Raw genomic sequence first — 15,789 nt, 5'->3', positions numbered from 1 at the left:
TGACCACTGTTAACCCTCTACATGCTGCGCCCAGGTCTCAGGGAATGTGCCCCTACCTGTGTGTGAGGTGTGGGTTGTCAGCATAGGGTGTTCCAGAAAGCCTTAGGATCCTGCAGATCACTGGGGTAGCATATCCCAGGGTGCTGCACACAAGCCTAACAACCAGTTGTGCCAGTGCTGTGGGTCCATATGTCCACCCTGATATATGGCTTCTTGAATCTAGGTCACCTAGAGAGCCTAAAGGCCCCGTCACACACAACAAAATTGCTAACGAGATAGTTGCTGAGTCACAGTTTCTGTGACACAGCAACGATCTCTGCAGCGATCTCGTTATGTGTGACAGCTACCAGCGATCAGGCCCCTGCTGTGAGAGCGCTAGTCATTGCCGAATGGTCCGGCCCATTTTCTTCAAAGGCGATGTCCTGCTGGGCAGGACGCATCGCTGTGTTTGACGCCTACCAACAACCTCATAACACGGTCCCAACGCCCACCGAGATCGTTGTACAGGTCGCTGATCGTTACTGCGTCGTTGGTAAGATCTGACTGTGTGACATCTTACCAGCGACCCCCAACCGACTTACCAGTGATCCTTATCAGGTCATATCACTGTTGGGATCGCTGGTAAGTCGTTGTGTGTGACTGGGCCTTAACAGCACCATTGGCAGTCTTATCACTTAATAAGATAACTAGCCATACAAATGTAAACAAGTCTGATGATTTTCATGCTAACGAATGGCTGATGTCTGAGAGAGAAGAAACTGGCAGGTGAGAGTCAACATCCACTCCTTTTGTTTTCAGGGGAGATAAGCCATTGCTAGAGGTCCATGTGTATGGATTGGAAGCGATAGCTACTTGCCATCAAACTTATGAAATTCATAACAAAATTCCAAAAGACTTTGCTATAGGTCAATGGGGGACACCTAAAGGCCTCTTTACCCACTGCAACATCACTAGAGATATCACTGTAACATCACCAGTTTTGTGACGTAATAGCAACCTCCCCAGCGACATTGCAGTGTGTGACACGCATCAGCGACCTGGCCCCCGCTGTGAGGTCGCTGATTGCTACAAATCGTTCAGGACCATTTTTTTGTCATTTGTTTCCTGCTGCACAGCATGCATCGGTGTGTTTGACACCGTTACAATGACATCGTTAGCGACTTAGAACCCAGCCTGTAGGCCTGCTATGGCATTCCCTTTCCCGCCCCCCTTACCTCCGATTGGAGGTCGCTGTTGCGTTCTGATTGGGCGGCTTTCACTGAAAAGAAGGCAACTTTAGCGCTTCCGTCCTTTGTTTCAATGCTACCTTGTTCCTGAGTGTGCTGGTTTGCGGATCATTAGAGAGTTCTCCAGTCTGCAATACTGTAAAGCTCAGGAACAAAGAGAAGCTCAGGAACAAAGGATGTACAAGCGCGACTTTTGCCAATCTTTCCAAGCTCGGGGTCGCCAATAAGAACGCACTAGCGATCACCAATTGGAGCTGAGGGGGGCGTGTAAAAGGACACCTAGGTGGCTTCAGCGCCAAACACCACGCCCCTAACATAGGTGTGAGTCTCCAAATAGCTGCTGTGTGACACGTCCCCAATGACCAGCGAGGTCGTTCTGCAGGTCCGTATCGCTGCTGCGCCGTTGGCCAGATCTGCCTGTTTGACAGCTCACCAGCAACTGTTTAGAGACTTTCCAGCGATCCCGGCCAGGTCGAGATCGCTGGTGGGATCGCTAGAAAGTCTCAGTGTGTAAAGGGGCCTTTCCCTTTAGTCCTTTAGGCTCCATCATATCCTGGATTCAGGTCAGTTATTTGGCCTTCATTATGAACAGGAGCAACAATTCATAAATAAATAAAAACTTACCCAACAAAAAGATTTGTTTTGCATATTCTAGATACACCATACAGTCATGGCCGAAAGTGTTGGCACCCTTGAAATTGTTATGGAAAATAAAATATTTGTTCCAGAAGATTATTGCAATTTCAAATGTTTTGTTATACACAGGTTTACTTCCTTTGTGTGCATTCGAGCTACACAAGAAGAAAAAAAAATAGAGAAAAAAAGGCAAGTTGGGCATAATTTCACACAAAACCCTAAAAATTGTCTGGACAAAATTGTTGGCACCTTTAAAAAATTGTGGGTAAACAACTTTGTTTCAAGAATGTGATGCTCGTCCAAATTCACCTGTTGCAAGTAACAGGCATGGGCAATATGAAAATCACACCTGAAACCAGATAAAAAGGGAAGAAGGTGAATCAATATTTGCATTCTCTGTCTGTGCCTCACAAAGCAAGGAGAATAGAAAAAGGAAAACTGTCTGAGAACCAAAAATGTTGAAAAATATCAACAATTTCAAGGTTACAAGTTCATCCACAGAGATCTTAATGTTCCCTTGTCCACAGTGTGCAACATAACCAAAATGTTTTCAATTTCAACCCATGGCATTGCAGCTAATCTCTCTGGATGTGAACATCAGAAAAAAATTCATGAAAGGTTCCAACATGGAATAGTTTGGATGGTGGATAAGCCCCCAATCATTTTCCAAAGAAATTCGATACACGATAGAGCTTTTTGGTAAAGCACATCATTCTCTACTGTTTAACAAACACAGAATGAGGGCCTGTAAAGAAAGAAAATACCTACAGTCACATATGGTGGATGTCAGAGATGTTTTGGGGCTGTCTTGCTGCCTCTGGCACAGGGGGCCTTGACTGTGCAAGGCATCATTTAATCTTAAGATTACCAAAAGATTTTGGGTGGCATTGTAGTGTCCAGTGTCAGAAAGTTGGGTTTGTGTCCTAGGTCATGGGTCTTCAAGCAGGATAATGACCCCAAACACTTCAAGAAGCTCCCAGAAATGGATGGAAACAAAGCGCTGGAGAGTTCTGAAGAGGCAGCAATGAGTCGAGTCCGGATCTAGATACCATTGACATCTGTGGAGAGATCCTAAAATTGCTCTTGGGAGAAGGTGTCTTCAAATATGAGATCTGGGGTGGTTTATAAAGAAGAGTCCAAAATTCCGGGTGAGAGGAGTAAGACGTTTGTGGATAGTTATAGGAAGCGACTGATTGCAGTTATTTACTCCAAAGGTGTGCAACCATATATTAAGTTGAGGGGAACAACAATATTGTCCGGGCCAATTTTGGGTGTTTTATGTGAAATTATGTTTAATTTTGGGTTTTAATCATTGTTTTTTACTGTTGTTCCAATACACACAAGGGAGATAAACGTGTAACAAAAAGTGTAATTGTAACACTTTTCTGAGAGAAACACTTTATTTGCTGGAAAAATTTAAGGGGGCCAACACTTTCATCCTTGACTGTGTGTAATGAATCATAAGAACTTTACTCAAACTTAGACTACATAAATACAAAGTAATTACTATACTTACCCATAACTAGCAAATTGACTTTCTGACTGTGTTGATGTTGAGTTTGGACATCATTGTACGAAGCGCAGGAGTAGAGTCCACCCATGGTCAGTGAGTTTATGGTAATTTTTAACTCTGCTGCCTTCTTTCGGGGAACAGTAATATTTCTTAATATTGTCTCATTGTGATAGAACAGGTATTGTATCGGGTGGGAACCTTTGGAGGACAAACATCGAAGAACAGCCTCATCTCCCACGGCCACATTGTTTGGTGAGACCATCAAAATGGGTTGATTTACAGCAACTGTGAGCAAGAAAAATGTACCATATCAGATTTAGTTATCAACAGTTTTGTAAAATAATCAAATTTAATCTTAAAATATTTGCAGACTTTTTCTGTGTTGCTGTATAAAGTGAAGGATAAATTCTCAAAAACTCTGCAAAAATTGGATATCTGGAACCTGCGTCATATTCATGTTTTACCTCAATGGCCCAAATCTGGACCTTATCACCACTGCCTTTCGAATAAATTGAAGTATTCTTATTTCAAACAATTTGATGAATGATTTATAACTTTAGGGCCAACTTGAGCCAACTAACTTATTTTTATTTTACTGGTAAAAATTGCCAATTTTCCTTTTAGATATGAGACTGGAATACCTCCTTATTTTATGACCTCATTTCTAGGAAAATCCATAATTTTGTAAATAAATATATCCAGTGTTGAATTCATAGAATTTGTTGCTCCATTTTTAGGAGGCAAGATTAAAAAATTCAGTTCTGGAGCAGTTTTCTAATTTCATTCTTCACGATTTGGTGTGATTGACCCATGAGATGAGAGAATAGACTGGGATTCAAATTCATCTTATCGCTCAAATTTGGCAGGGAAATCTTGAAATAGTGTGGGGACAACTTTAACTTTGTTCGTCTTCTTGTCAAAACTCCTCTGAATATGCCTCATATCTCAGCTGCTAGTCTTGGAGGTTATTGATACAAGACTTACCCGTACAAGAAAGACTTGTGGGCCGTGACTAAGACTTAGGTCATGTATTAAAGCTCTTCAAGGGGTTGAACATTGACTTACCGGGTGACCACTGACACAGGGCTTTAGGGAGATGATATGTTTTAGGTCAGAGCTAGCGCCCCTGTGTGGCTATGTGTATTACTTCACTATAATTTCATGCTGAGGACACAACAGGTGTTGGGAGAGAATCGATACTCACGTTGTACCAGGATCATTTGCTCAGGGCTCTTTTTAGAAATACTTTCATTTGTTTGAGAACATTGGTAACTTCCAGTGTCCTTTTCTGAGGCGTAAGGAATTATATACTCCTTCTTGTAGCTTTCACTTTGTACAGTTTGTGAGTCTCTGTAAAATGTGTATGTTGAGCTATAAAGCCATTGTGAATACAGACACGTTATTGTCACAATGTTTCCTTCGTGAACTTCTTTGGGATGGATATGTAGCGTTGGCTTCATGAATAACTCTGGAAAATATATTAATACAATTAAATATTGTGTATTCTATTAAGAAACTATAATTAAAAAGGTCAAAAACTGGTCTTAAAGCAAAGGCAACCTTATTATTTAGGCATATGGACCAACTCCAAGGGTTTATGGTCAAGAAACCTTTCGAACCCTTAAACTGGTGTTTCCTATACTTCAAGAGTTGAATCTGAAAAATAGATTGAAGTAATCAAATGTAATTTATTATGTGTCGCCCAGGGATAAGGGGTACTCAGATCTGGGCCAAGGGGTCACTTTTGTAGGTGTACGGTGGCGTGACCCGGTCTGTGATCCCAAACTCCATAGTAAAAAGGGGATTATATACAGGGGAGATTTGGTAGTCTATGTGTAATGCCCTGGACCCCAGGGGTCACAGAATAACATTACATACACACACCCCTCTCCCCTGGTCAGGAACAGCAGTCAAACAAAACCCTTGTTGCCTCCCTCCAGGGTCTGATGGCCACACCAGGTGGGGCGGTCCCAGGCAGTTGACCCCACCCACCGAGGAGTTCACAGGCCTGGAGGCGGGAAAAGGAGTCAGTTTTGGGAGAGTCAAGTTCAGGAGTTGAAGTGGAGAGGTGGTAGTGAGAGGAGAAAGTCTGTGTGTGTCTGGGTCGGAGCCCAGGCACAATCAGCAAGGTTGGCAGACGGTGGTGGCCGTCTGCAGGAGGTGGTGGAGGTCAGTGGAACCATAGGACCGGGGTCGGGCGGTGGCCCGCCGGTACCGAACCGGGGAGCAGATTAAAGCCAAGCACCAATGCAGGGTACTCAGACCCGAACTAGGCTCGGAAGCTGCCGCAAAGGTCGAATTCTCTGATTGCGGTCTGGACCTTAGGGGTTCATTCCCAACCAAGTCCCGTCAGAAGGCAACAGCCCAACCCGTCCGGATAAGAGCCACCGCCGATGGCCAGAGATCCAAGGGCCAGCGCCTGCAGGCAAAACGGGCTCCCCCGACACGTACACGCCGGGGAGCGGACTACCCGTGGGAATCCATAGGAGTCAAACACTTACACATAGGTGCAGGGAACGACAGCCACCATCAACCCGTCCGGGGAAAGTGAAGACACCGCAGCCGACTGCGGGGACTGTGGGCCCCGTCCATCCAGCCGTTTGGTTTACCAGAGACTCTGTTCTTGTCTACCTGAGTGAGAACACCAGTGCCATCTGGCACCGCGCGGCGCCACAACGTTTCCCCCGCATCCATGCTGCCTCCCCGCATCGGCACCTGCACCTATCCCTCCTCCCTACCTCCCCAACCGGACCCCAGGACCAACAGCCCCTACCCACGGAGGGGTCAACACCTTAGCTGCTCCCCGCCATCGCTCCCGGGATTCCCCGTCACCAGCAGCAGTGGTGCCCACCATCACCACAACCCGTGGGTGGCGTCACAACCGACATCCCACCACAAACCTCCCCTTTTCACTTGTGGGCGAGGAGGCGCTGCTCGAGCCCCCGGGTCCGGCCCCGTGCTTGAGCCACCGAGGAGCAGAAGCACCGGACCCGAGCGCCAGCGATTCCCAGACGAGCGGCGTTCCCAAACCCCTCTGCCCGCGACATATGTTCCGTGACGCCACCCGTGGTGTGCGGTGAGGTAATGGAGCACCGCCGCTGCCGGTCACAGGATCCCGGGGATGGTAATGGGCAGCAAGGTGGTGATTTTCCCTCCACGGGTAGGGTGTTGATGCCCCGGGACCCCGGTATGATGGATTGGGGAGTAACGGGTGCAGTCCACGGCTTGGACCGGGTGGTGCAAGAGTACTCACAGTATAAGGCAATAACTGACACGAGTCCAAGAATTAACCAAGTTGCTGGTAACTGGTGTCCACGGCTGCTGTGAGGACGGGTCCCACACCCGTGTGTGTAATTCGGGTGTTTTGCTCCTGCCTGGTGTCTGTGTCTGTGTCTGCTCCGTACACAGGAAGCGGCTGGCCTATTCCTGAGCCCTCACTGCCACTTCTCCTAGTCCCACGCAGGGGCTGATTCCAGACCTCTCTCCTCCTGCATACTGACTGAAACTAAACTCTGCTCTCTCCAAGCTCCCCTCTCCCCCTCCCGTTTTCCTGAGGAGGGGGCGAGTGGGGCCTGATTGGCTGGTGTGTATTGGTGTGGGAAACTCCCCAAGGGAGAGTGAGCTCTGCACCATAAAGATGTATGCAGACCTCTGTGACACCCTGGTTTTGCCAGGGCGGCACAATTACCCCAAACAAACTTGTGGTTATAGTGTATGTTTATGGGTCCAAAACACTTTTAGGTCACCCATACACATTAGACAAATGCCGTCCACCGCAACCAATATGGAGAAATTTGGTTCAGTCTATTGGCCGACAGGTGATGTGAAGGGAGTTAATGATATGGCATGTGTGATTTCAGACAATAAATCCTTTTGTCCTCTATGAGATAAGCCTGTTTATGGAAGAGTCAGGGAGGGGGAGTGAAATAGCTGCCGGATGAAATGTCTATCAGATCTATCTAAAATGTACTTGAGGCTTTAACTTTCTGGCACTGTAAGAGAACAGAGAAAGGGGCATATAGATGAGAACCCTCCATTAAAGAAGATGCATTTATTTGAAGCTTTGACTACTATGCTGATCCACCATGTACATCCAATGTCCTTACACACAAATATCGACAAGACTCAAATAGAAAGCAAATTGAACCAAAAAAAAATATCCTGTTTTGTCTCTTGTTATAGATATATCAGTAGTTTTGAATAGTGTGTAAAAAAAAGAGAAATGTCTAAAATAAGGTCTCCACACCAACCTGTAATACTGATGTACGACACATCACTCTGCTTCATCACGGTGTGTGATGGGGTCCGCACCTCACAGGTATAATACCCAGAATCCTCTAGCTGAGCAGACCGGACTGAGTATTTATCAGATAATCCCATATACTTCAATTTCTGCCCATTTCTGTAGAAGGTAAAGTGCAGCTCCGTGTCATCTCGGAGAGGATTACGTCTGGTGTCACATGTCAGCGTCATGGGATCGCCTTCAATTCTGGAGGAGGACACTTGTATTTTTGGACTTGTAAAAAGATCTAAAACAAATAATAAGATTATTGCCGTATACTAAGGGTACCGTCACACTTTAGCGATGCAGCAGCGATCCCACCAGCGATCTGACCTGGTCAGGATCGCTGCTGCATCGCTACATGGTTGCTGGTGAGCTGTCAAACAGGCAGATCTCACCAGCGACCAGTGACCAGCCCCCAGCCAGCAGCGACGTGCAAGCGACGCTGCACTTGCACGGAGCCGGCGTCTGGAAGCTGCGGACACTGGTAACTAAGGTAAACATCGGGTATGGTTACCCGATGTTTACCTTAGTTACCAGTGCACACCGCTTAGCGCTGGCTTCCTGCACTCGTAGCCACAGCACACATCGGGTTAATAAGCAAACCTTTGCTTATTTACCCGATGTGTCCTGTCGGCTCGTGTGCAGGGAGCAGGGAGCCGGCACTGGCAGCGTGAGAGCTGCAGATGCTGGTAACAAAGGTAAATATCGGGTAACTTGGTTACAGCTTACCGCAGGCTGTCAGACGCCGACTCCTGCTCCCTGCACATTCAGGATTGTTGCTCTCTCGCTGTCACACACAGCGATGTGTGCTTATCAGCGGGAGAGCAACAATAAAAAAACGAACCAGGGCTGTGTGTAACAAGCAGCGATCTCACAGCAGGGGCCAGATCGCTGCTCAGTGTCACACACAGCGAGATCGCTAATGAGGTCACTGCTGCGTCACAAAAACCGTGACTCAGCAGCGATCTCGCTGTGTGTGAAGCACCCCTAAGAGCTAATGACAAGGACTGGCCTTATCATGGCACCTTCTGCCTTCACCATAGTGAAAAGTTGTAAAACTGCAGCTCAGTTCCATCTACTGGCCAAACAATAGACCATTTCAATCCTCATAAAACCACTAGAAACTTGAAATGGTTGAAACTTTTTGCACATTGTTATATTTGTTACCTTGGACACGTATATATGTTTCTTTGGCTTTTAATAATTCTTCATTTTTTAATAATTTTTCACACCAGTACGTCCCGGTCATTGATTTATTCACATTGGGTAGGTGTAAAATGTGTTCTATGGTTTGGATAATGGCACCCTCCTTATAAAATGTTGTGTCCTCTTCCTCATTGTAGTGTCTAGAGCTGTGACATCTGAAATCCAGATGGTCACCTTCCACAATATTGGGGGGAGTTTGCAGGATGACTTTACTGTTGTCTGAAAATAGAAGAAAAAAGGAGAAATCTCCACAACGTTCCTCCTGTAGACACTGTAGCACCCCTGAGCCATCAGGAGCTACATGGAACTGCATCCTGTCAAAGATGCAGGGCCTACCCCCAGGGACCCAGAAGACCAATGCCGGTAACACCAAAACATTCATTTCAATCCCTGTCCCTGTTTTACCCCCCCCAGAACTGGTGACAGGCTAGGGTTGGGCCCAATGGATTGCCACCGAGGGGTGGAACTAATCCAGTCCACTAGCTGACAACCAGGGAGGCGGGCTCAGACAGTGAGTAAGTGGAGGTGGAAGGAGACGGACATAACGGTACTGATGAGAGAGTGTAGCAGTGACCTGTGAGGCGCAGGCGAGTGGTTGCCGAAGGAGTACGGTGGAGTACTTTCAAAACCATAGCACCAACAGGGTACAGAGCCCTAGGTCAGGAAAACGCTCCAGGCAGACCTGATAACATCTGCAGGGTGAGGGGACCATCCAGGACTTCACCGACCGACAAGTCCGGGGTACAGTAACGACGGGAGAACCTGGGAACGAGAACAGAGATCGGCCCCAACAGGGTTCAAGTTAACTGCCATATGGAATAAGACTGAGAGAAAACCAGGAGGGGACCCCCAGACGCTCCAAGCCACTAGGACTCGCCAACCAGAAACAGGTGCAAGGGAAGTAAGCCACCAGGTCACCACACCGGCACTGAAACTAAGGGGACCAGTGGTGAGAACCAGCCTCCATCGGGTTGCCAGCAACATCTTCGTGAGTTACACTGCAATCCCTTGTGTGGCCTACCTTCATTTCGCTCCCCAACCATCATTTATACCCCTGGGGCCTATCCCTACTTGCGGAGGGCCGCAATGTCAAGGCTGCCATTAACATCAGCCCCAGCAGTGAGAGACTGTGCAGCGGCGGCTCCATCTCCATAGCTGCAACCTGCAAGTGGTGTCACGACAAAAACTTTATTAATTATCCCCGTAAATATCCCCCTTTTAAAAGCGACCACCAGGGTCACGGAACCGGGCACCATCCATTACACCTGTGACACACTCCCAGTTAAACCAGGCCCGGGACCAAGTACCCCGTAACCCTGGGGTGCGACAACATTCCTGGGACATAGTAGGGGTCAACCCTCACCTTCTGGGTAGACCTCAAGTCTGAAGGGATAACTGTATCTACTCCATTTTCTGCATTTATAATTCCCACTGTCATTGCTAATTGCTGAATGAATTGTGATAGATTTTTTATGATTCCACAGTCTTTGATTGTTTTTGTACCACTCATCTTCCTGGCTTCGTGTTTTAGCAGATCCATCCTCACAAGAAATTTCCATCTTTTCTCCATCAAATATATTCATGTAGTTAGGACTGAAGATCACGGTCGGTCGTCTAATCACAGAATCTTCAAGACAAAAAGGAATAAAAGACAAATTAAAGGAAAGTGGAAGCAGATGTGTATAGGCCATAATCCCCAAGTCATACAACATGCCTACTCAGCTTATAGAGGTCCTGAAGGACCTAGCATTGGGGCTTCCATAATTAAATGTAAAGTGAATAAGTGAGCAGATAATGATGAAGGGCGACCAATGAGGACTAAATCTGGAGAGTAGGACAAGATAATCCCAGAAATAGGGACATTAAACATCAGATGAGGCAACAGAGTCATGAATGTTTAGTCATTGGCCGACAGTAGATAAGTTTGAAATTTCATTGAGGAGCAAGGATGAGAAGCCACAAGATGACATAGCAAAAAAGAATAGACAGACAGACAGACAGACAGACAGACAGATAGATAGATAGATAGATAGATAGATAGATCGATAGATAGATAGATAGATAGATAGAGAAATATTCACCTTTATCCACAACATATAACCTTAGTGGGTGACTGCCATCACCAGATCTTGTCCAGCATTTATACTCTCCCACGTCACCATCTCTTGCCTTCTTAATTGTAAATTCCTGTTCTCCTTGCTGTATCTGAATATCATTTTTATACCAATAGAAGTTGTACTTATCGATGTTTTCATTTGCTCCAATGTCACATTTTAAAGTCACTGAGTCCCCTGTGTATATGTGGTTCCAGTTTGGACTGCTGGTGACTACGTACCAGGCTGACTGTACTGAAATGAACCAAAAGTACAATCTTTACAAAGAAAATGAAGAACAAATCCAAAAACATTGTAAGAAAATAACTTTTTAGAAATTAATGTGATGTTTCAGATGACAACCAGCCTGTATACATGACAGTGTTGACATCACTGATATAATATAATGACGTGAGATCAGACATGAGGACACACCCCTTATACTACAGCCTCCCTGCCCCCTGGTGGTGATATCACTATGACATGTGATCAGTCATAAGACCACACCCCCACATCCCTTATACTACAGCCCCACCCCCTGGTGGTGATATCACTGATATGACGTGATCAGACATAAGACCACACCCCTTATACTACAGCCCCGCCCTGTGGTGGTGATATCACTGATATGACGTGATCAGACATAAGACCACACCCCTTATACTACAGCCTCCTTGCCCCCTGGTGGTGACATCACTGATATGACATGTGATCAGACATAAGACCACATCCCTTATACTACAGCCCCACCCCCTGGTGGTGATATCACTGATATGACGTGATCAGACATAAGACCACACCCCTTATACTACAGCCCCGCCCTGTGGTGGTGATATCACTGATATGACGTGATCAGACATAAGACCACACCCCTTATACTACAGCCTCCTTGCCCCCTGGTGGTGACATCACTGATATGACATGTGATCAGACATAAGACCACATACCTTATACTACAACCCCGCCCCCTGGTGGTGATATCACTGATATGACGTGATCAGACATGATACCATAGTCCTTATATTACAGTACCAGCTCCTCCTCATCTATTACTGCTGACAACCAGCATGAATATTCTATGTGAGAGGTTGTCACAGCCCAGTCCCCTATCAATTCACCATGAATGTTTACTGCTTATTCCGTTACACATTCTGCACTGATTTACAATACACTGTATTTCTAAATATCTTAGAAACACTTAAAACTTCTGACTGCCTGTAGGTGCCACTAGGGGGAGCATAAAAGTTTAATGCACACTTAGAGCTCAGTGTATACTGTACAGTAAGCAAAATTGTCAATTACATACATTTTCCTCTAATACATTCTAATGCACATTGGTGAAATATTTACCTGAATTTTCCATTATTAAGGCTGAAATAAAAACAAAAATACAAATTATTAGTATATATGAATATGGGAGGACACCATAGCCATGCAGCTATGACAGTCATGATATTTCTATTGTTTTAAGACATGTCCTAGTAGGAACTGCTAAGATTGATAATATGTACAAAATAACTGAGGGTACAGGACAAATTCTCATCTGTCACATTGGATTTGTATAGAATTGATTGGCTCCTCATGGGCGGTACTAATTGTGTAATAACTGCCAAAAAAACCCTGCTTTTGTTCTCAATAAGATCTTCTTCAGAGTATTGCTTTAGGGCATCAGAAAAGATAATTTATAACTGAATATTTACATAAGTAACTAAGAGAATAAATATAAATATAAGGTAATAGCTCTCCAAAGACCACCCCTATAAGAAGACCACCCCATTGTTTGGGTGGATACCTCTTTAAGATATTGCTGTATGTTGTTGTTGTTGTTGTTATTATTATTTAATGCTAGTTTTTATTTTGACTTCTCTGTCATTACTTTCTTTTTTTCATTTTTAATTTCACAAAAGTACAACAAAAGCATGGTCTCTGCACCACAATCAGAATGTGGAAAAAAATCGAGTAAAACCAATTTAAAATATAAAAAAGAAAATGTTTTATTTCTAACAAACCTGTAAAAAAATTAACCTCCAAAAAGGTGATTTAAAAAGCTGCCATTTTACAGCAAATGAACAATTAAATGAAACCACAATGAAAAAGTAAAAAAAATTATAAAAAGTACCACACCATAAAAAAAATAAAAATCAAAACCCCAAATTAAAATGTTTTCCTCTGTCATTACTTTATTGTTCATCTGCATATTCACAAGAATACACAAATGTTTCTGCATTGCAACCAAAAAGTACAGTATAAAGAGAAAAAAGACAAACAAAAAAATGAAAAAAAATTGTTTCAGTTCGAACAAACAATAAAGAAATATCAATAAATAAAAAATAAAACAACAGATTATATAAAAACAAAAATCTGCCATAATACCGCAAATGAACAATAAAAAAAGTTTTTATAATAAAAAGTATGACAGAAAAAAATAAAAACTAAAAAAAATTAAAATGTAGTTTTGGGTTTAATATTTTTTGGTTTTATATTTTTATGACAGAAAATAGTAAAATCTGGTCAGAAAGCCACTGCATTCAAAGTGGTACATGCTTCTAAAGTAGGGTCATAGGGTCCTCACATTGTGGAAGGTGAGATGATTTTCCAAGGGTAATGATATAATATAATCTGCCCATAATTATAATCGTGTGACCATATAATACACAGTCTCGTGACGTCGGTAGTTCTCTTCTGTAACTCAGTGAAGGGAGTACCGAGAAAATGTCTACGGCAAAGGGTAACTCAAAAAAGACAACCTCTACCAAGTCAAAGACTCCCCACATTTTGACTAGTTCCATACACTGCAAACTATATAATAAAATATATAAATAGATAAAGAAAATTAGTGTATGAAAAAACTTTTCATGACCCAAGGCAGAGCGATGCCCTCTGAGCACATTAATAACACCCTATACAGATAATTGAGCATAGTTCTGCTTACCGATGAGGGTGATGAGGACCAGGACGGCCATTGTGTACCGTTTGATCAAGACTTCTCGGCTTTCTCTGCAGATGCTCACTGATATTTTCAGTTCTTCTTTTTATTTACTTTACCAATATACGGGTGATGGAAGGAAGATAACTTATTTTTGATTCGCGATATTACTTCCCCAAATAGAAGTCCATGGTGAGAATTTAGTTATGTTGTTGCTTTTCAGTCCTGGGCTTTCAAAAGGCTTCATATTAAAATTAATTTTGGAAGTTGCAGTAAATTTTAGAAAAGGTAAAGTCTAAAATGTTCCCACCCTAATGGCATATAGAGCTGCCTTTCATTCACATAAGGCGAGAGACACAAGGATCACAATCACAAACCATGCTCACTGACGGACTCACGATTAACGCTATGTACTGTGATGCATAAAGGCTGTTGATTCCAAAAGGCCAAAACATTTTTAATGGATCCATATTCTAAAAATGATTTTTAGCTTTTAACATATGAATGAAATTGCCTCCAAAGTTTTCGAAATTCCTTAAATGATAAAATGCTGATTGAGGAGTTCCACAAATAGGGTGTATCTAGTCTTACCAAAGCAAGATACCTTGTGGAATTTAGTCATTATATAGCTTGACTTTTCTTGATTCCTATTATTAATCACCCCTGATGTAAAAATCAATTTCATAAGGGTCTCTCTGATAAGGAAACTACGGAGCTCGTGAGCCCACTTGATGCCTTGTGGGTGGTGCCATGCCCTCAGTTCTTCATCAAATGAGTAAAATAAAGTGACAACTTGAACACTTCAGTTTTATCAACCCAACACTTTATTTAGTAACTATGTCCAAAGAGACCTATGAAGTTTCTTAATATGTAAAAATAAAGTGGAAAAATTGTACTGCCCCGTTGCCATTTTAAGAACAAAAATCACTTTTTCCAACAAAACCCAATAAAAAAAATCAGTTGACTGCATGTATTGAATACAAAGCTTTACAGTAAACGCCTCCCATGAGGTTCCACCTTTCTTCTCCCTCACCTCTACATCACTTAGCACCACCCAATTTAGTCATGTTTTTATTGCCCCTTTTTTATAATTCATTTTTTTAACTGTTCCCTGCAAAATATATAACTCAATGAATGTAGTATAGAGATGAGATACAGAGCAACATTTGACAACAGAAATATATTGAAATTTCACAACTTCATTTTAATTCCAACATAAAATATACTCTGGAGCCCCAGACAAAAAAAATCACATAAATTAAAAATAATATGTCTATCATTCTAAAACGGTTTGGGAGAAGAGGGATTAGGCTTTCAGATCCTGGCATCAGAACGCGTTCACTGGTAAATCAGTGTACAGATTGCTATGTATTATGATACATAGAGGTATCACAAGGATATTCTGGCCAGCATCGTCGACTGTAATGACGGCATCAGAATTTGTGGAAACAGCAAATTCTTGTACTCTACTCTGATGTCTGTGATCAGCGTAGGGAGACTCAGGTGTCAACCCACATACTTGTGGCTCATAGGCAGGCTATCAAGAGTTAATCTTCATTGGTCATATGTGTGGGAGAGAGAGTCATATTCGCTCCCCTTTTAAGTATGCTGGCTGAGCACTTCCATTAGTGCCAGCTATAGATTATCTATACTGATCTGGATAGGTGGTTTGATCCAGACTTAATAGAGGTTGTTGTACATTATTGCTGTGAGTGGTTGTAGTTGTCCTTTTGTTGCTTTTTTTCTTAGTTTCTTACTGTTTGTTCCTGGTGTAGAGCACAGTTCCGGGTGTTGTGAATGTCAGTTATGCTTTGGCTGCTGGGAGGCTCCCTCTTGTGGCCAGGAATGGTTTGGACATAGACCAGGTGTGTTGAGCTATGGGCGTTTCCATTGCTAACTCTCTG

The 15,789-nt window shown here is 43.5% G+C and overlaps 1 protein-coding gene across 1 annotated transcript in view; it reads right to left on the bottom strand.

Annotated features, from left to right (window-relative positions):
• The window catches only part of LOC142257566 (hemicentin-1-like), a 141,644-nt gene extending 127,722 nt beyond the window's left edge, over positions 1-13,922 (bottom strand). Inside the window, exons 1-7 of the mRNA XM_075329710.1 lie at positions 13,892-13,922; positions 12,310-12,330; positions 10,948-11,214; positions 10,230-10,493; positions 8,828-9,085; positions 7,626-7,904; positions 3,379-3,660 (exon numbers count right to left, since the gene is read on the bottom strand). Of these exons, the coding sequence (XP_075185825.1) occupies positions 3,379-3,660; positions 7,626-7,904; positions 8,828-9,085; positions 10,230-10,493; positions 10,948-11,214; positions 12,310-12,330; positions 13,892-13,922 (1,402 nt within the window). The remainder of the gene's footprint in view (positions 1-3,378; positions 3,661-7,625; positions 7,905-8,827; positions 9,086-10,229; positions 10,494-10,947; positions 11,215-12,309; positions 12,331-13,891) is intronic.
• Positions 13,923-15,789: the final 1,867 nt, after the last annotated feature.

Source organism: Anomaloglossus baeobatrachus, chromosome 12, assembly GCF_048569485.1.
Source record: "Anomaloglossus baeobatrachus isolate aAnoBae1 chromosome 12, aAnoBae1.hap1, whole genome shotgun sequence".
Lineage (NCBI taxonomy): Eukaryota > Metazoa > Chordata > Amphibia > Anura > Aromobatidae > Anomaloglossus > Anomaloglossus baeobatrachus.
This window is presented reverse-complemented; position numbering and strand designations above follow the sequence as displayed.